The 22,500-nt window shown below is 44.4% G+C and overlaps 1 protein-coding gene across 5 annotated transcripts in view; it reads left to right on the top strand.

Annotated features, from left to right (window-relative positions):
* Window positions 1–22,500, top strand: part of eda (ectodysplasin A) — a 47,108-nt gene that overhangs the window by 13,989 nt on the left and 10,619 nt on the right. For all 5 annotated transcript variants that reach the window (XM_076987623.1, XM_076987626.1, XM_076987625.1 and 2 more), the window contains exon 2: window positions 15,077–15,137. In XM_076987623.1, coding sequence (XP_076843738.1) covers window positions 15,077–15,137 — 61 coding nt within the window. The remainder of the gene's footprint in view (window positions 1–15,076; window positions 15,138–22,500) is intronic.

The raw sequence follows: 22,500 nt of genomic DNA, 5'->3' as shown, positions 1-22,500 counted from the left end.
GAGAGAGAGAGAGAGAGGGAGGAGGAGAGGTGGACAGAGAGAGAGGGAGGGAGAGAGAGAGAGAGAGAGGGAGGAGGAGAGGTGGACAGAGAGAGAGAGAGGGAGAGAGAGAGAGAGAGGGAGGAGGAGAGGTGGACAGAGAGAGAGAGGGAGAGAGAGAGAGAGAGAGAGAGAGAGAGGGAGGGAGAGGTGGACAGAGAGAGAGAGGGAGGGAGAGAGAGAGAGAGGGAGGAGGAGAGGAGGACAGAGAGAGAGAGGAGAGGGAGGAGGAGAGGTGGACAGAGAGAGAGAGAGGGAGAGGAAAACCCAGTTTTGAGTAGTACATTCTGTCTCAAAACCGTTTGCTAAATATGCCAGAAGTTTGGTTTGAAGTTGTCTCGGTTTGCATACTATGCACGCACGCATGTACACACATACTCACGCACACACACACACACACACACACACACACACACACACACACACACACACACACACACACGCACACACACACACCCAGTTATGGAATCCCTGAGAAACATCTTGGAAGGCTTGCGTGTTTCCATCCAGAGTTTTGAGTAAATATTTGTGTGTGTGTGTGTGTGTGTGTGTGTGTGTGTTAGGGAAGCCACAAAGCCACAGGCTTTGTTAGCAATGACTGTGTGCTTTTTGGAGGATGTTCTGGAGTGCTTGTAGAGATGTGGCTTTAGATGCTGCTGTTGAAAAGATTGGCAGTCTGGGGTTTATGTGGTGCCTCTCTGGGGTTGGTCATCGCTCTTGGTCCTGTGAGGATTGAGGGTTGGTAGGTTTGCGGGCTTTGTAGTCCAGGGTTGAAGGTTTGTGAGTGTTGGTTTGGGGTTTAGTACTCTGGGGTGGTGAGTTTGGTAGTCTGGGGTTTAGGGTTTGGTATTCAGGTCTGGGAATCTGTGATGGGGCTTGTTACTCTATTCTTGGGGGTTTAGTGCTCTGTGATTGGAGCCATTACTCTTCAATTGGTTTGGGGCTTAGTATGGGCAGGGTTGGGAATGGGTCCTCCAGGAGTTTGATTCTATGGGGCTGGACGTTTGGTGCTCTGGGGTTGGAGGTTTTGTGCTCTGGTGATGGAGGTTTTGTGCTCTGGTGATGGAGGTTTGGTGCTCTGGTGATGGAGGTTTGGTGCTCTGGTGATGGAGGTTTGGTGCTCTGGGGATGGACGTTTGGTGCTCTGGTGATGGAGGTTTGGTGCTCTGGGGATGGAGGTTTGGTGCTCTGGGGATGGAGGTTTGGTGCTCTGGGGATGGAGGTTTGGTGCTCTGGGGATGGAGGTTTGGTGCTCTGGTGATGGACGTTTGGTGCTCTGGTGATGGAGGTTTGGTGCTCTGGGGATGGAGGTTTGGTGCTCTGGTGATGGAGGTTTGGTGCTCTGGGGATGGAGGTTTGGTGCTCTGGGGATGGAGGTTTGGTGCTCTGGTGATGGACGTTTGGTGCTCTGGGGATGGCTGTCAATTTTGCCCTTGGGGAGGGCAGTTGAGGACTCTGGCATTGGTGAGTTTTGAGAATAGAGTTTCTAATATTAGGTTTGGGATGTGAGGATGTGATGAACATTTTCATGGTCTAATGGTTGACTTTGCTTGAGGCATTAGGGGTAGTGCAGGGGGGGGTATTAGGGGGGGATTATGAAAAGCATATAATTATTCCTTTTAGTAGCCCCCTGATTTGTGTGTGTGGCACGTGTGTTTTGACATGCTGTACAAGGACACATGTTTTTGGTCTATTTTCTAGTAGAAATGCAACTGACTGATCTGTTGCCCAAGATTGTGTGTGTGTGTATAAAGAGAAAGAGAATTGATCCCAGCTACAAAATTAATTTTTGAAGGATTTGAAGTATTTGCCAGTACAAGTGTACATATTACTTACAAGTTTAATTATCCAGTCGGTACCATAACATGAAAAAGTAATTACGATACCTTTGAGCGTATTCTGTAATCCATTTCGTTATTGTTTGCATTGTGTTTTAATATTATTTTCACATGTTGGACTGATATATATAGGGATATCCAGCGCTCGTCAGCGGTGGAGCTCGTAGGGGACGTTTGTCCTGGACTCCTGGCCTGGACACCACTAGCAGGGATATTATTATGACATTGAGAACAGAGGTGATCCACCATTCACCCCTGAGGTACTCCACTCAGGATCGGGAGGAGAAGGAGCACAGGGCAGGAGAGAAGAGGAGACCAGGACATTTAAGACCAACAGAAAAGACAAGATAGATTATACCTGAAAGAAGTAAAGGTCTCATCTGAAGGCAGTCAGTGTTAACCAGTGTCAGTATGTTCTACATGTGTGTGTGTGTGTGTGTGTGTGTGACCGTGTGCATCTGTGTGTCTTTGGTTATGTGTATTTGTTGTTTTTGTGTATCTGTGTTTTGATACGTGCCTGTGTGTGTCTGGTCGAAACCCCATATGTGCTACAGCTGTGTGAATGAGAGACCACAGAGCCAGCTGTGTGTGTGTGTGTGTGTGTGTGTGTGTGTGTGTGTGTGTGTGTGTGTGTGTGTGTGTGTGTGGTACTAGCCGCTAGCTAGTGAAACCCACTACTTATGAGGTGAAAACATGCTGAAACCACTGTCGGACAAGGTCTGGAACTGTTATGTCAGCTTGTGTGTGCGTGCGTGCGTGCATGTGTGTGCATGTGTGTGCGTGTGTGTGTGTGTCCAATGACCCAGCGTGTCCAGCAGTGGTTAAATTCATACTGATTAAACAATTAGACGTCACACAGTCCCAAGCATCGAGCAAGTAACCATAAACACTATGCCCTCCAGAGATTCCCACACAGTATGCCCCTCAGACCCTAAACACCAGTGATATTAACACCGAACTCGGCTGACCTTAACACTGAGCACCAGTCATCGGTGTTCTATGTAGGAGGAGGTTTTCTAGGAAAGTGTTTGTGTTTGAGGAGGTTTTCTAGGAAAGTGTTCTATAAGGGAGGACATTTTCTATGAAAGTGTTCTATGTAGGAGGAGGCTTTCTATTAAAATGTTCTATGTGGGAGGAGGTTTTCTATTAAAGTGTTCTATGTGGGAGGAGGCTTTCTAGGAAAATGTTCTATAAGGGAGGACATTTTCTATTAAAGTGTTCTATGTGGGAGGAGGCTTTCTAGGAAAGTGTTCTATGTGGGAGGAGGCTTTCTAAGAAAGTGTTCTATATGGGAGGACATTTTCTATGAAAGTGTTCTATGTAGGAGGAAGTTTTCTATGAAAGTGTTCTATGTTGGAGGAGGTTATCTATTAAAGTGTTCTATATTATAATAATAATAATAATCTTTATTTGTATAGCACCTTTCATACATACATGCAACTCAAAGTGCTTTACAGAATAAATAAAGAAAACATAAATAAATAAACATTAAAAGGAAGTAAAGATAAGACAATTTTATGGTGTGATTTTTGTTTCAATAGTTCCACAAAAGCAAAAGTAAATCCAAGAGCAGAAAGTATATGTTATGAATGCAAAACAGAAAAATATATATCAAAAGTATATATTTTTTATATAATTGGTTATTTGAAACTTATTTTCGTTTACATTTTGACAAGTTTTTGGTTCCATTGTTTTTGTTTTTTTGGATTTTCCCAGTAAGGTCTTTTGCTTCTGGAATCTCTCTTTGCTTCTGGTTCGTTTTTTGCTTCTGACTTTTGGAACACATTTCACGTGTGGGAGGGTCTTAGATGAAGGCGTTCCTCTGCAATCTCCATTGGTCACTGATTCCGGACTGACACAGAGCTCTGAGACCGCCTCTGGGACCAAGCCACGCCCACCCCACCAGCCTCCCAGCGTTTTCAAACGTGGCGGAACGCGGTGGTTCTGTTTCACAGTAGCATGTAAACTAAGTTTTACCATAAAAGTTTATACAAAGGTTATAATTAATTGGTAAATGGTCTGTAGATATTGCAAATGTACACTGTATAATAACTACATTAAGCATGGCAGTTAATATTTAGCACACTTCACCAGCGCGAGCTTTTTAAAATTTTAGTGAACTGGATGCAGGCATGACAATCTGTCACCTTGCGGCGAAATTCGCCGTTTTTGAAGTATTTTGCGGTAAAACAAACTCTTATGAAAAATAGGTAGATAGTAAAATAAGAAACAAGATTTTTTTGTAGTTCTAAATGATGAACCCTGGTATTTTTTACACCCATTTTTGCCGCTGATGTTATTTATTGGTTCATTAAGATGTAATGGTTTTGACTGAGCCATCTGGAATGGCGAAAGCGGCTCGCGTTTACGGATCTGGCTCCATATATTGACAAGACAGGTCAATATTTTTCAGCGCGACATTACCGTGAGAGAAGTCAACAGGGAAGAGCGTGTTTAAAGCTAGCCTTTAAATTATTTTTAATTTAATCGCTGCTGTAGCTTCTGTCACCGTTTTGCTACATTCACAATAGTAGCGACTAGTTACTCGCTCCTCCTGGATCATTCGCTAGCGTCCCCGCGGGTCTAAAGTGAGAAGGAAACTAATCCGCACTCTGCGTTTCAATGGACTACTCTTCTTACTCCCACCCCTCCAAGTTAAAATCTTTTTGTTTTTATCTCTGAGTCGGACAGTGTCTGAATGTCATGTCTGACATGTATTATGTTTAGTATCTCTATGTTCAATGGTTCAATGAATATTGTTCACTTCTTAATAAAATATGGACAGCACAAGATGCATGTGATGTGTGTTTATGTGTGGTACCTGCAGAACACTGAAAAACAGTGTGAGTGAACAAAGCTGGTTGTATATAGGGTGGCCACTTTTCAGTATTGCTTTAATTTTGGTATTTTTTACCAGAGGTGGGGACTCGAGTCACATGACTTGGACTCGAGTCAGACTCGAGTCATTAATATTAAGACTTTTGACTTGACTTGAAAAAATATTCAGAGACTTAGACTTGACTTGGACTTTTACACCAATAACTTGGGACTTGAATTGGACTTGAACCTGTTTACTTGCAAAGACTTGATTTTTTTTACTCTAAATCTAAAACGCATATTAATATTTATAAAGTGCGCCCCATTAATTTCATTTCCGTCCTTCTGACGCAGACCGGCGTTACACCAGATTCTGTGACCGTCGAGTTTTGTGACCACAGGGGGCGCTATTTCACAGTTTCTGTTCAGAGGCACAAACGCTTTACGAATGCTACGTAAACTACGCTGATGCACTTTCTTTACTCGTTTTGTTGGTATCCACGAGCCAATATATGACCAATTCTGACAGCAGCCATCAGAATATGTGACCCCACTGAATCTCCAGGTAACAATAGTAGCCTACACCGTGACCCCACAATAACAGAAAACAATGAAAAAATAACCCTAACCTTTTATTAGTCTATATTTAAACATTTTATCCAAATGTTTAGAATAACCATTCGTAATGACAGCATCTTGCTTACGATGAAGCTTGCTATTTTCTTGTAAAATGAAAACGAAACATTCTTGTTTAAGTACATTTATGTAATTAAGAGAAGATAAAATGTAAATGATCTGTCATATTTTGACACCAACAAAACGAGTAAAGAAATGCATCAGCGTAGCATTCGTAAAGCGTTGGTGCCTGTAAAAAAGAAAAAGACTCGAAAGGACTTGAAATTCCAAGTTTCAGACTTGGGACTTGACTTGACGGTTGCCTGTCTTGACTCGAGACTTGACTTGAGTTGGCTGTCTTTGCTTGAGACTTGACTCGGGACTTGAGGATAAAGACTTGGACTTACTTGAGACTTGCAAAACACTGACTTGGTCCCACCTCTGTTTTTTACTATTATGGATTTTACTATATTTGGCATCACCTCTCGTACACCAGCTGCCCCCCACCCCCCGTCCGTCGCCATACCAGATATTGCAAATACTCATATTTCTTCCACACATCAATGTTCTCTCCATCCAGTTCACTAAAATTTTTAAAAGCTCGTGCTGGTGAGCATGCTTAATGTAGTTATTATACAGTGTACATTTGCAATATATACAGACCATTTACCAATTAATTATAACCTTTGTATAAACTTTTATGGTAAAACTTAGTTTACATGCTACTGTGAAACAGAACCACCGCGTTCCGCCACGTTTGAAAACGCTGGGAGGCTGGTGGGGTGGGCGTGGCTTGGTCCCAGAGGCGGTCTCAGAGCTCTGTGTCAGTCCGGAATCAGTGACCAATGGAGATTGCAGAGGAACGCCTTCATCTAAGACCCTCCCACACGTGAAATGTGTTCCAAAAGTCAGAAGCAAAAAACGAACCAGAAGCAAAGAGAGATTCCAGAAGCAAAAGACCTTACTGGGAAAATCCAAAAAAACAAAAACAATGGAACCAAAAACTTGTCAAAATGTAAACGAAAATAAGTTTCAAATAACCAATTATATAAAAAATATATACTTTTGATATATATTTTTCTGTTTTGCATTCATAACATATACTTTCTGCTCTTGGATTTACTTTTGCTTTTGTGGAACTATTGAAACAAAAATCACACCATACAATTTTTTTATAAATTAAAGATAAAAAGGAAACAAACACAATAAAATAATGTAATAAAGTGACAAATTATAAAATAATAGACAACATAATGTAATAAAGTAAATAAGATGGAACAGAGTTAGAGTTTCTTAACTAAAAGCAGATTTAAACAGGAAGGTTTTGAGACTCTTCTTGAAGCTGTACAGGGATTAATGTCTCTGAGCTCTTCAGGAAGAGAGTTCCAGAGCTTTGGGCCATAGTGGCTAAAAGAACCCTCGCCAATATTTAATCGGTTTTTAGGAATCGCCAGTAGATTACTGTTTGAAGACCTGAGAGATCTGACTGGAACATATCTAACCATCATTTCACTGAGGTAAAGAGGAGCAAGACTATGAAGACATTTAAAAACCATCACTAGAACCTTAAAATCTATTCTAAAGCTGACAGGTAACCAGTGCAGTGAGTGGAGTGCGGGTGTAATATGATCTCTCTTTCTCCTGCGGGTCAAAACCCTTGCAGCCGCGTTCTGAACTCGCTGTAGGTGAGAAATAGAGCTCTTTGGAAGAGCAGATAGAACAGCGTTACAATCATCTAGCCATGATGAGATAAATGCATGGACAAGTTTTTCACTATCAGCAGGAGAGAGCATATCTCAGACCTTAGCGATGTTTCGAAGGTGAAAATAAGCTGTCTTGCATGTAGTCATGATGTGTGATTTGAAGCTGAGCTCATTATCAAAGGTGACGCCCAGGTTCTTAACACATTGTTTGGCATTCAGATTCATTTGATTTAAATAAGTCTGGACATCATTCCTTTGTGAATCACTACCAAGAACAAGAACCACTGTCTTCTTTTTATTTAATTGCTGAAAATTGTCAGACATCCATATCTGTATATCATCTATGCCGTCAAACAGTGAGCAAATTGATTTTAGGGCTTTAGGTTCTAGAGAAATGTAAAGTTGAGTGTCGTCTGCATATTGATGATAACTAATACCATGTTTGTTAATGATATGTGGTAACAGAAGCATATATAGGTTAAACAGTAACGGCCCAAGAATTGATCCTTGGGGGACACCACAAGTTATTTTTTGACGTGTGGAGGAAGAGGTACCTAATGCTACATAGTAATCACGCCCAGTTAGGTACGATCTAAACCAGTCTAAGTCTAAGCCACTAAGGCCTACCCAGCTCTGTAGTCGATCAAGAAGTATTTCATGATCAACGGTGTCAAAAGCGGCGCTTAAATCTAGCAGAAAAAGGACTGAGAGTTTGCCTGCATCCTTATTCAATCTCAGATCATTTATTACCTTAACTAGTGCTGTTTCAGTGCTGTGGAGAACTCTGAAACCAGACTGAAAAGTGTCATTTATTTGATTTACTTTGACATGATCATTCAACTGGATTGACACTACTTTTTCAATGATTTTGCTAAGAAAGGAAAGGTTAAATATAGGCTGATAATTATTAAGAATTGTGGTATCAAGATTTCTGTTCTTTTAATAGTGGTTTAACCATAGCAGTGTTAAGAATATTAGGGAATTCACCCAATTGCAGAGACTGATTAACAATCGTTAGAACTTCATTAACTAATGAGCTCAGAACCTGCTTGAAAAAGCATGTTGGTAAAGGGTCCAGTTCACATGTAGAGGATTTTAGTGATGAAATCACATAAAGTAGTGTTACCATGTCAACTTCTTGGAAATAAGACATATTATAGTTAGGCTGAGAAACTGATGTAAGGGTTGATGGTCTATTAGTGCTTGTTGCTATGTTCTGCCTTATAATAGTAATCTTGTCACTAAAAAATATTGCAAACTCATTACATTTTTCAACTGAAACAGTCTCAGGGAAGCCACAGGAGGTGGGGTTTACTAGCCGATCTATACTTCTGACAATAGATGGAGTGTTTCTCCAGGGCATCTTAATTTTACCAGAGATTATTTTAGTTACCTTTGGTGCCACAGCATCAATACAGTTCCTAACTCTGTGTGCGAAAGTTTCAACTAGCTCATTCCCATTTTCTGAGAGAGGAGGGAGGGACTGTATCATGTCTGTGAAGGCCACGGCACTGCCAGCACTGAGATAACGCTTGGCTATTGTGCGCTTTTCACTGAGTGTTCTAGTAGATAATAACATATTGAAAAATACACCAAAATGGTCAGAGATTGCAACATCAGTAATTTCAGTATTATTAACCTCTATACGTTTAGAAATGATCAAATCGAAAATGTGGCCATGCTTATGAGTTGGGCCTAGGGATGCAAATTATCGATTAATTCATTAATCGTTAGTTGATTGATCTTATCGATCGACTTTCGATTAATCGATAAGCGGCGTTTTCCACCTGAATTTCAGTGTTTCAATAGGGCTTTTAAAAATATTAGCTAAATATACTGCTCAAAAAAATTAAGGGAACACTAAAATAACACATCCTAGATCTCAATTAATAAAAGTCTTTGAAATCAGTTGAAAATCTCTCATTTCTACCCGTTGTCTGTTCCATTTGCACAAGAGCAGTTGAAATTGATTCACAATCAGTGTTGTTTCCTATCTGAACACGAAGTGTGGATGACTTGGAGTTACATTCTGTTGTTTAAGTGTTCCCTTTATTTTTTTTGAGCAGTGTAGTTAAAACACTTTGGTCAAAAAGTATATATTATATTATGATAATTATATTGTATTATATGATATATTGCTCAAGTAATTATGCATTAGGAATTTTTTATGGTATAACAAAATACATTCTTTCATTTAAAAAAGGAATAAATTAAGGACTGGCTCCGTTCTTGCATTTGAAACATTAGACATTTTAAAAAATGTAAAAAAAAAAATTTAAAGAAGAAATTAAATAGAGAGCCAAACAGAATATTATTGAGCCTATGCTTGGACAATGTTTCTAGCGTTGTAGTGAACACATGCTGTAATGCGACCGGAGAGTGCCCAAGTCTCCACAACATCATTGAGCTTGTCAGCTAAATTGTCAGCGGTGTGTCTGTCCGACATGTTCGTCGTAATCAGCACTGCAGATTTTAGCTGCCAGTTCTCGTCAGTGTAGTGGCACGTCACGGTAATGTAACTTTCTGTTGTTAGAGTCGTCCAACAATCTGTTGTAAGGGCTACAGCAGTAGTGGTAGCTAGCTTTGTTTTAGCTCACTCTTCATTTTTCATAGCGAGCTTCGAAAACGCTTGCCTTCCCAAACTTTTAGGTTGACCAGGTGCACTGGTGATATGCAGGACATCTGCATGCACGGTGTTCAAATGATAATTGAATGAGCTAGTGGAACTGTTGTACTTCAATACCGCATTACACACAGAACATTTGACTTCTTAGCCTAAATTAACAATGTTGAAATTGTAGCGACTACTACTCCTCGCAGCGAGTTCCCTAACAGACAGGCACTTGGCCCTTTAAGTGACACTGGGAGAGCGGCGCCTGCGCGCGCCAGGGGAGGGGGAGAGAACAGTGCTGTTGTTTGAGTTGCGTGGAAAATAAAGTTTCCCTCCTCGGGATTTTCTGGATTACGCAGTTTCTGCCTTGTTTCCCGAACCCGCTTCAAAATGGTCCCACACCGCACGTCTTTTCGCCCGCTTCATTTTGTTTTCCACTCTGGTCTTTCGTGACACGTGTTCACCTCTCGTTCTTACACTCTGTTCAAGTTACTACAGGAGCGCTCTCTAACGATTAATCGTGATTAATACATTTTGATCGAGTAACGTCTTAATCGACAATTAATCGAAAGTCGATTAATCATTTGCATCCCTAGTTGGGCCTGATACATGCTGTATGAGATCAAGAGAGTTAAGCATCCTCATGAATTCTGAAGTGATTGGATTTGTGGATATATCCATGTGAATATTAAAATCCCCAGCAATTAAAACATAATCAAAATCAATTAAAATCCTAGAAAGCATTTCTTCAAAATCTTCAAGAAAATCTGCATGTAGTCTGGGAGGATGATAGATAACAATCAAAAGAACTGAATAAGTACTGTTGAGTTGTACTGCCAGATATTCAAACGTAGGATGTTCCCCTAATGAGATCTGCTTACAGCGGAATGCTTTATGGTAAAAACATGCAACACCACCACCTCTCTTATTTACTCTGGAGACATAAAAATAGTTAAAGTCGGGAGGCAAAGCTTCATTTAGCACTATTGCTCCATTGCTATCAAGCCAAGTCTCTGTTAGAAAAAGAAAGTCCAGACAATAATCTTCAATTAATTTAGCTATTATAAAAGACTTGTTTGTGAGTGAGCGGACGTTTAGTAAGGAGACTTTGAAGACTTGATGTGTTTGATCAGCATTGCCTACATCACTTGTGCATTTCACTGGGATCAAATTTTGTTTGTTACAATGTTTTGTGCCCTTGTGTTTTCTTCTGATTACATTTTTATTTCGATTCTGAGAGCCATGCCACCGGCTATTTAAAAGAACTGGAATGTAACTGACTAGGAGCATGGGTTCCAGTGTGTCAGACCTGAGAATTCACTGAGTGTGCAGGAGAAGTAGATGAGTTCAACCACCTACCAACCTGGGAAGAGATGAGGTTGGTTTTCTATTAAAGTGTTCTATGTGGGAGGAGGTTTTCTATTAAAGTGTTCTATGTGGGAGGAGGTTTTCTATTAAAGTGTTCTATGTGGGAGGAGGTTTTCTATTAAAAAGCCTCTTACAATTTTTTATCATTCATGCTCTCTGGTTCTAAGCACCGTTCTATTGCCACTTCATGTACATAATCTGTTCTATCACATTATCTATTATCACTTTTATCTTATAATATCTGAACATATTCATTGACCACGCAGTAGTTTTTACTATAATTATTGTTATACTATTATTGCTTGAAAAACTCTCTGTCTCTGTTTCTTTCTGTCTCTCTCTCCATCTCTCCCTCCCTCTCTCTGTCCCTCTCTCTCTCTGCCTCTTTCTGTCTCTCCCCCCTCCCTCCCTCTCTCTCTCACACACATTACCCATGGTACCAAGATCTATCAACAGTGTGCATGATTATCACCAATAATCATCAGATTTTTCTCATATGATGGAAAAGATTCTAGATTCTGATTTGCCTGATTTCATGTAGCAGAATAAAGGGCTCGAATTGCCACTACGGAAAAGTGCTTCCACTGGGCCTTGGTTGGCTGTTCCTGTCTGTGGTGTGTCTGGCTGTTCCTGTCTGTGGTGCTGTATGTCTGACTGCCCCCCCTCTGTGGTGCTGTATGTCTGGCTGTTCCTGTCTGTGGTGCTGTATGTCTGGCTGTTCCTGTCTGTGGTGCTGTATGTCTGGCTGTTCCTGTCTGTGGTGTAGTATGTCTAACTGTTCCCCCTCTGTGGTGCTGTGTGTCTGACTGTCTCCCCTCTGTGGTGCTGTGTGTCTGACTGTCTCCCCTCTGTGGTGCTGTATGTCTGACTGTCCCCCCTCTGTGGTGCTGTATGTCTGGCTGTTCCTGTCTGTGGTGCTGTATGTCTGACTGTCCCCCCTCTGTGGTGCTGTGTGTCTGACTGTTCCCCCTCTGTGGTGCTGTATGCCTGACTGTTCCTGTCTGTGGTGCTGTATGTCTGGCTGTTCCTGTCTGTGGTCGGGTATGTCTGACTGGCTCCTTGTCCTGGAAACACAGAGGCAGAAACACAGAGCTGGAACTCCAGACCAGACCAGAACTCCAGACCATCACTCCAATTCTATTCTTGGAAAAATCTTAAGCAGATTGTTCTTGAGGTCAAAACTGAAAAAACAACTTTTATTTCATAGCTCAACTTTGTCGAATGGGTGCGTGTGTTTGTATGAGTGTGTGTCCATGTCAGTATGCATGTGTGTGTGTGTGTGTGTGTGTGTGTGTGTGTGTGTGTGTGTGTGTGTGTGTGTGTGTGTGTGTGTGTGTGTGTGTGTGTGTGTGATGTGTAATTCAGATTAACAATCGGGAGGGATTTTGGATGTGGTTGTAAAGTTGCAAAGGTGTATAACATTTATAGGCTACCTCTTCAAACACAATGTCCAGTTTTCTTACAAAGTATTCTGTTTGCATTTGGTGTGTGTGTGTGTGTGTGTTTGTGTGTGTTTGTGTGTGTGTGTGTGTGTGTGTGTGTGTGTGTGTGTGTGTGTGTGTGTGTGTGTGTGTGTGTGTGTGTGTGTGTGTGTGTGTGTGTGAGAGAGGGAGAGAGTTCTATCTCTCACTATCACTCTTGTTGTTTTGTTTAATTCCTTTGGCCTTGTTGAAATGTGGTCACCCATACCAACAAACCCTGGTGGGCCAATCAGCATGCCAATATTAATTCTTTGTGTCTGCCATTCTGTGGTTGGTCATTTTGCCAAGCTATCAAACACAGTAATCAATGCTGACAGTATTTATCCCAAACTTCTGGAACATTCCACATGTATCAGGCCCCCCCCGCCCCCCGAGCCACTCCGTCTGGTGTCATGGATGTTTTTTTAAACATTCTAATGACTGTTATTAGCTGGTTCACATCACGAGCCTGAGGGGTGATGTGTGACCTTTGAACTTTTGCGGATGGGATATTTTTGTGGAAGGAATATCCCAGTGATAAAGTGGAAAGTCCATTGTTTAGTCATTAGAGTCAATTAACATGGTTTCAGGGCCATTTTAAGGTTGCAAAAATTATGGCCTGACACGTGTGCCCTGAAACGTGTGCCCACCCTGGAATTGACATCAACACAAACACAAGCTTTGAGTTCTGGACGGTTTGATGTCCTCAGTGGACATTTGACAACTCTCTCATTCTGTGTCTTACATCAGGTGTGTGTGTGTGTGTGTGTGTGTGTGTGTGTGTGTGTGTGTGTGTGTGTGTGTGAGAGAGAGAGAGAGAGAGAGAGAGAGTGAGTGTGTGAGTTCATGACCTTATTCTACGCATTACCTCAGTCTGTAAACAGTAGCTCTGCTGTTTGAGTTCACATCACACACATTTGAGGATCTTGGTGGTGACCTTGCAGCTGTGGGTGGGTGTACAGCACATCAAGTGATGCACATTGGGTTCCAACAGCTCAATTAGTTGTTTCTGTGTGTGTGTGTGCGTGTGTGTGTGTGTGTATCTTTGGTGGTGTGGGGGGGGGGTCACTAATGAGAAGACACATTTTTCACTTCATAAAATAACATTTCAGCAGCTGTGTGAAGGGGAGGAATGATGAACATGTCCAAATAAACATAAATACGAGCAGCTACTGTTAGTCCAGATCACACACACACACACACACACCCAGACAATAACTGCAAAACTCTGAAAGTGATTAGTGTAAAATAAAAAAAGGTTTATTTGTGTAAGTGAATTGTTCCAGCCGTAACATGCTGCTCTGCTCAGCTTTGCATGTGAGTGGTGACATTCTACCCTGTGTTGGGCTCCTCCAGCTGTTCCGGTCTGATCACAGGTGGTGTTGGGCTCTTCCAGCTGTTCCGGTCTGATCACAGGTGGTGTTGGGCTCCTCCAGCTGTTCCGGTCTGATCACAGGTGGTGTTGGGCTCTTCCAGCTGTTCCGGTCTGATCACAGGTGGTGTTGGGCTCCTCCAGCTGTTCCAGTCTGATCACAGGTGGTGTTGGGCTCCTCCAGCTGTTCCGTGTCTGATCACAGGTGGTGTTGGGCTCCTCCAGCTGTTCCGGTCTGATCACAGGTGGTGTTGGGCTCCTCCAGCTGTTCTGGTCTGATCACAGGTGGTGTTGGGCTCCTCCAGCTGTTCCGTGTCTGATCACAGGTGGTGTTGGGCTCCTCCAGCTGTTCCGTGTCTGATCACAGGTGGTGTTGGGCTCTTCCAGCTGTTCCGTGTCTGATCACAGGTGGTGTTGGGCTCTTCCAGCCATTCCGTGTCTGATCACAGGTGGTGTAGGGCTCTTCCAGCTGTTCCGTGTCTGATCACAGGTGGTGTTGGGGTCTTCCAGCTGTTCCGTGTCTGATCACAGGTGGTGTTGGGCTCTTCCAGCTGTTCCGTGTCTGATCACAGGTGGTGTTGGGCTCTTCCAGCTGTTCCGTGTCTGATCACAGGTGGTGTAGGGGTCTCCCAGCTGTTCCATGTCTGATCACAGGTGGTGTTGGCATCTTTCAGCTGTTACAGCAGCTTTACATCTTACAGATTTGAGAGATGTGTAATCGTCTGACACAAACCACACACCAAAAAATGTCCTATAAGCAGTAACCCAGCACACACACACTCACACACACACACACATACTCACACTTACACACACACACACACACACACACACACACACACACACACACACACACACACACACACTCACACACATACTCACACTTATACACACACACACACCTGTCCCCTAGTGTGCTGTGGTGGGCGTGTCCCTGCGCTGAAGGTGGGCGTGTCCCTGTGCTGTAGATAGGCGTGTCCCTGCGCTGTAGATGGGCGTGTCCCTGCGCTGTAGAGGGGTGTGTCCCTGCGCTGTAGATGTACGTGTCCCTGCGCTGTAGATGGACGTGTCCCTGCACTGTAGGTGGGTGTGTCCCTGCGCTGTAGGTGGGTGTGTCCCTGCGCTGTAGGTGGGCGTGTCCCTGTGCTGTAGGTGGGCGTGTCTCTGTGCCCCACCCCCCGGTCCATGCACCCCCAGTCTGTTAATTTGTTTCTTTTCCACATAACCCAGATCTCTCATCTGTCTCTCCACAGAGCCGAGCGGAGAAAGAGAAGGAGGAGGTAGAGGAGGTCATCCTTCGCTCCAAGCGGTCAGGTATGCAAAACAATCATGTGCATGTACGCGCTTGTGAGAGAGAGAGAGAGAGAGAGAGAGAGAATGAGATAGGTGACACTGGTGACCATGAACCTGAACACAGGTCATGAACCTGAACACAGGTCATGAACCCTGAACACAGGTCATGAACCCTGAACGCAGGTCATGAACCCTGAACGCAGGTCATGAACCCTGAACACAGGTCATGAACCCTGAACGCAGGTCATGAACCCTGAACACAGGTCATGAACTCTTGGCCCTAGTAGCCCAACCGAATAACTACACACTGCCGTGGCATATCCAGGTTTTTAACTGAGAACGAGAAACTGTAATTTAATCAGTGAACCAAACTGAAGTAACATTCCTAAAGACATTCACAGCTGCTGAGGTCATTTCCTGCCAGAGTGTCTAGAATGTCTGTGAGTGTGAGAGTACGAGGGGGGGGGGGGGGTCTGCTCCCCGGCCGGGGGGGGGGGGGGGGGGGGGGGGTGTGCTGGTGTAGTGAACTGTAAGCTGGTAGGTTGTGCTGGTTGCAGTTTTAAATGTGTGTTATGCAGCGTGAGTGTGAACGTGTGCGTGTGTGTGTGTGTGTGTGTGTGTGTGTGTTGTGTGTCTTACTGCTAGTGACTGCCTTTCATCTGGTGTTCAATTCAGAGAAAGATGCACTACACTGATTTGATCACATATGCTACTTACACTCCCCACAACTCTCTCTCCCTCTCTCTCTCTTTCTACCCACCTCTCCCTTTCTCACTCTCTCTCTCTCTGTCTCTCTTTCTCTCTCTTTCTCTTTCTCTCTCTCTTTCTCGGTTTCTCTCTGCCCCCTCCCCCCTCTCTCTCTCCCTCTCTCTCTCTCTGTTCTCCATCTTATGTTACCATCTCTGCATTCCTGAGCAGTGATTGGCTTCTGGCTCTAGTTGGTAAAGATATTTGATTGGCAGGTGGTTTTGGCCCCAGTGCTACGTGTGTGGTGATTGGCTCAAGTAGAGGGGTCTACAGTTTCAGTACCACACCTGGGCATGTGCTGTGCCAAAGCAAACACCACAAGGAAGCACTACTGAACACACACACACACACACACACACACGCTCACACACACACACATGCTCACACACACACACACACACACACACACACACACACACACACACACACACACACACACACACACACATGCTCACACACACGCACATGCTCACACGCACACACACACACTTACACACACATGCTCACACACACGCACATGCTCACACACACACGCACGCTCATGCACAAGCTCACGGTCATACACTGCACACACACACTTACACACACACACACACACGCTCACACACACGCACATGCTCAGACGCACACACACACGCACACACACACACACTTACACACACACACACATGCTCACACACACGCACATGCTCACACACACGCGCACACTCATGCACAAGCTCACGGTCATACACTGCACACACACACTTACACACACACATACACACACACACGCTCACACACACGCACATGCTCAGACGCACACACACACACACTTACACACACACACACATGCTCACACACACGCACATGCTCACACACACGCGCACGCTCATGCACAAGCTCACGGTCATACACTGCACACACACACTTACACACACACACACACACACACACATGCTGCACAGGCACAGACACTGATTGGATACAGAAAGTACTCTGAGGACATTAGTCAGAGTCTTGGATTGAAAGTTAGCAACGTGAATTTGCCCAATAAAGTCCTAGACCAGTTCAGATCCAGACAGGGACTGGAAATCACTTCTGAAGGGGTCAAACTGAAAAACGTGTTGGTTTTGTTTGACGTTTGGAGGGAAACGTGTTTGATGACCTCTCAGATCTACTGACCACACACAGATGAGACATCTAAACACACACCAGCACACTCCACACAGAGCCGTCGGGAAATGGGCTCACACACACACACACACATACACATGCAGCATACAAGAATTGTTAATGTCATTATAAAGATTTTAGACATGTGTATTTACACCATGTTTAAGGTTTAACCTTTCAACAGAAATCCCATACGGTTCCTTTCACACACACACACACACACACACACACACAGACACACACACACATATGCATATGTGCACACAAACAAGCACACGTGGACATGCACACATGTAAGTGTGTGACTCACTCCTGCCTGTCTGGGGTTTTGGTGGATCAGAACTGGTTCTGGTTTTATGTAACAACTGCTGTCAAATTGTAACGTCCACATAAACAAAGATCAAGTTTAAACTGCAGTCCAAGGTGATCCTGTAATTATGCCCCCGTGAGCCTCACTTCTGGGGTTTGTGTACGCTGAGAATTTCCACAGATACACAGAAATCCTTCCATGGTAAGTCAGACAAGTATTTCGGGTCATATGGCCATATCGTATGTGCACATTGGAATCAGAAATTGTGTCTTCTGGCCAATGGTGCAAAACACAGTATAGCACATCATACAGGGCTATATATGAACACACACACACTCACACACACACACATCGATCTGAGAAGAGTGCAAAAGAAGCTGGTAGTACAGTAGATACTGGACACACTGAACATAAATAGACAGTTGCAGCAGGATGGAGGTGTCTGTATCAGCAGGGTGAGTCTATATCAGCAGGGTGAGTCTATATCAGCAGGGTGAGTCTGTATCAGCAGGGTGAGACTGTATCAGCAGGATGGGGGTGTCTGTATCAACAGGGTGAGTCTGTATCAGCAGGGTGAGTCTGTATCAGCAGGGTGAGACTGTATCAGCAGGATGGAGGTGTCTGTATCAGCAGGGTGAGTCTATCAGCAGGGTGAGTCTATATGAGCAGGGTGAGTCTGTATCAGCAGGGTGAGACTGTATCAGCAGGATGGAGGTGTCTGTATCAGCAGGGTGAGTCTGTATCAGCAGGTTGAGTCTGTAACAGCAGGATGAGTCTATATCAGCAGGGTGAGTCTGTATCAGCAGGATGGAGGTGTCTGTATCAGCAGGGTGAGTCTGTATCAGCAGGGGGAGACTGTATCAGCAGGATGGAGGTGTCTGTATCAGCAGGGTGAGTCTGTATCAGCAGGATGGAGGTGTCTGTATCAGCAGGGTGAGTCTATATCAGCAGGGTGAGTCTGTAACAGCAGGGTGAGTCTATATCAGCAGGGTGAGTCTGTATCAGCAGGGTGAGACTGTATCAGCAGGATGGAGGTGTCTGTATCAGCAGGGTGAGTCTATATCAGCAGGGTGAGTCTGTATCAGCAGGGTGAGTCTATATCAGCAGGGTGAGTCTGTATCAGCAGGGTGAGTCTATATCAGCAGGGTGAGTCTGTATCAGCAGGGTGAGACTGTATCAGCAGGATGGAGGTGTCTGTATCAGCAGGGTGAGTCTGTATCAGCAGGGTGAGTCTATATCAGCAGGGTGAGTCTGTATCAGCAGGGTGAGTCTGTATCAGCAGGGTGAGACTGTATCAGCAGGATGGAGGTGTCTGTATCAGCAGGGTGAGTCTATATCAGCAGGGTGAGTCTGTATCAGCAGGGTGAGTCTATATCAGCAGGGTGAGTCTGTATCAGCAGGGTGAGTCTATATCAGCAGGGTGAGTCTGTATCAGCAGGGTGAGACTGTATCAGCAGGATGGAGGTGTCTGTATCAGCAGGGTGAGACTGTATCAGCAGGATGGAGGTGTCTGTATCAGCAGGGTGAGTCTGTATCAGCAGGGTGAGTCTATATGAGCAGGGTGAGTCTATATCAGCAGGGTGAGTCTGTATCAGCAGGGTGAGACTGTATCAGCAGGATGGAGGTGTCTGTATCAGCAGGGTGAGTCTGTATCAGCAGGGTGAGTCTATATCAGCAGGGTGAGTCTGTATCAGCAGGGTGAGACTGTATCAGCAGGTTGAGTCTGTAACAGCAGGTTGAGTCTGTAACAGCAGGATGAGTCTATATCAGCAGGGTGAGTCTGTATCAGCAGGATGGAGGTGTCTGTATCAGCAGGGTGAGTCTGTATCAGCAGGGTGAGACTGTATCAGCAGGATGGAGGTGTCTGTATCAGCAGGGTGAGACTGTATCAGCAGGATGGAGGTGTCTGTATCAGCAGGGTGAGTCTATATCAGCAGGGTGAGTCTGTATCAGCAGGGTGAGTCTATATCAGCAGGGTGAGTCTGTATCAGCAGGGTGAGTCTATATCAGCAGGGTGAGTCTGTATCAGCAGGGTGAGACTGTATCAGCAGGATGGAGGTGTCTGTATCAGCAGGGTGAGTCTGTATCAGCAGGGTGAGTCTGTATCAGCAGGGTGAGACTGTATCAGCAGGATGGAGGTGTCTGTATCAGCAGGGTGAGTCTATATCAGCAGGGTGAGTCTATCAGCAGGGTGAGTCTATATCAGCACGGTGAGTCTGTATCAGCAGGGTGAGTCTATATCAGCAGGGTGAGACTGTATCAGCAGGGTGTAACAGGTGAAAAGCCATGCCCATCATAGAAAGCCACGCCCCTCAGCCAGCTCAGATCAGATGGGTGGGTTGGTGGTGTCAGGTCAAGTTTGTGGGAGACATCCCAGGTCTGTGTGCAGGTCTGTGGGAGAGACTCCAGGTCTGTGTGCAGGTCTGTAGGAGAGACGCCAGGTCTGTGTGCAGGTCTGTGGGAGATACTCCAGGTCTATGTGCAGGTCTGTGGAAGAGACTGCAGGTCTGTGTGCAGGTCTGTGGTCTACATGCTGCTCCATCATCAAACAAACTGGCTGCTGGTTTGCATCAGTCATTGGACTTTCGGGAATAATCAGCTCATTACTAGCTGATGTATCAGAGGACTGAATGTTCTAATATCACAGTCCTAGGGCACCTGTGTGTGTGTGTGTGTGTGTGTGTGTGTGTGTGTGTGTGTGTGTGTGTGTGTGTGTGTGTGTGTGTGTGTGTGTGTGTGTGTGTGTGTTTAAAAGATGTTCTCATATTCTGTTATGATGTAGATTAGGAGCTATTTTTGGTGTTTTAATGTAATTTTGTGTGTGTTATGCGTACACGCGCGCACACACACTTTTAGGCCCGGCAAGCAAATCTGTCCTGAATTGGTGCATACAGATAATACCACAAAACACACACACACACACACACACACACACACACACACACACACACACACTGCCCCAACAAGCCTGGTTAATCTGTACACAATACCACAACACACACACACACAACTGTGCTGAGATAGATTCCTTACAGATGTCATCCCTATCCAATGTGAAAGTGGAGTTCTGGGACCGGATCTGCTCCAGAATGGATCGAGTAGCAGATCAGAGTTGTATCCACCTAAACGATCACCATACACCTTCACCAGTCCCACACACCACATGAAGGTGAGGAGCAGGCCCAGCTATCATGGAGCTTCACCCCCACATGGACCTGCCAGAGGAGACGCCCCCACACGCTCATCCTCACTGTGGGGCTGCTGGCTTTAGTTTAGTATTGAGTGTGTGTGTGTGTGTGTGTGTGTGTGTGTGTGTGTGTGTGTGTGTGTGTGTGTGTGTGTGCGCGCGCGCATGTAAGTGTGTGTGTGTGTGTGTGTGTGTGTGTGTGTGTGTGTGTGTGTGCGCGCGCGCGCGCATGTAGGTGTGTGTGTGTGCGTGTGTGTGCGCGCATGTAAGTGTGTCTGTGTGTTTGTGTAAGTGAGCATGTATGTGAGCGTGCGTGTGTGTGTGTGTGTGTGTGTGTGTGTGCTCAAGCATGTAGTTTGCTACTTTTAGCAGTTATTTACCTATAAACACTCGTACACAGGAGCTGCGTAAACACTCGTACACAGGCACTGAGTAAACACTCGTACACTGGTGTTGTGTAAACACTCACACACAGGCACTGCATAAATACTCGTACACAGGGACAATGTAAACACTTGTACACAGGCGCTGTATAAACACTCGTACACAGGCGCTGTGTAAACACTAGTACACGTGCTGTGTAAACACTCATACACAGGTGTTGTGTAAACACTCATACACAGGTGTTGTGTAAACACTCATACACAGGCGATGTGTAAACACTCATACACAGGCGATGTGTAAACACTCGTACACAGGCGCTGTGTAAACACTCGTACACAGGCGCTGTGTAAACACTCGTACACAGGCGCTGTGTAAACACTAGTACATATGTGCTGTGTAAACACTTGTACACAGGCGTTGTGTAAAGATTCACACACAGGCACTGCGTAAACACTCGTACACAGGCGCTGTGTAAACACTCGTACACAGGCGCTGTGTAAACACTTGTACACAGGTGCTGTGTAAACACTAATACACATCCGCTGTGTAAACACTAATACACATGCGCTGTGTAAACACTCATACACAGGCGTTGTGTAAACACTCGTACACAGGCGATGTGTAAACACTTGTACACAGGCGTTGTGTAAACACTTGTACACAGGCGTTGTGTAAACATTCGCACACAGGCACTGCGTAAACACTAGTACACAGGCGCTGTATAAACACTCGTACACGGGCGCTGTGTAAACACTCGTACACAGGCGCTGTATAAACACTCGTACACAGGCAATGTGTAAACACTCGTACACAGGTGCTGTATAAACACTCGTATACAGGCACTCTTTAAACACTCGTACACATACGGTGATTCATGTAATCTATTTTTGTTTGATTCCTGTAAACAACTTTTATTGTATTCATCACTGTAGTCACAACTGCTAAAGATTTTTACTTTTAAAAAATGTGTTTGTCTTTTCAATGAAAAATGTATTGAATGAACCAATTAACTAACGAACGATCAATCGATCAATCAGCTGCCACCACAGAGTATTACTGACCTTTGACCTTCATGAACTCTTCATTTCTTCATGAACTCTTGACATTTCTTAGTTTCAGAATGAGGAATCACACATCTACACATATGCTGGGCTTACGGAGACTCAGAACACATGCACACATACAAACTCGCAACTACACACATGCACATAGCCATGCTGAAACAGGACTTGAGTTTATGCTCAACATCAAACATCTATTCCAGTTCTGACCTAAGAGGCAGTGGGTGTGTGTAGAGGACTCAAACACACTCCACATATCACTGTCAGACCCAGATAGGAGACGCCCAGCGGGCATTAGCGCGCACACACACACACACACACACACACACACATTGCAGTACATATGCTTGTATAATCATCTTTTATGTGTCATGCACTTAATAAATGTGTCCAGTGTATGTCTAAGTGCAGATGTGTGTGCGGGTGTGTGTGGGTGTGTGTGTGTGGGTGTGTGTGGGTGTTGGTAATATGGTTCTAATGTGATTTTGCTTTGATGCTAATTTATTCCATTCATTAAACTCTTTTAACAGTCTCTCTCCC

This window comes from Brachyhypopomus gauderio, unplaced genomic scaffold (genome assembly GCF_052324685.1).
Source record: "Brachyhypopomus gauderio isolate BG-103 unplaced genomic scaffold, BGAUD_0.2 sc54, whole genome shotgun sequence".
Classification (NCBI taxonomy): Eukaryota; Metazoa; Chordata; class Actinopteri; order Gymnotiformes; family Hypopomidae; genus Brachyhypopomus; species Brachyhypopomus gauderio.
This window is presented reverse-complemented; position numbering and strand designations above follow the sequence as displayed.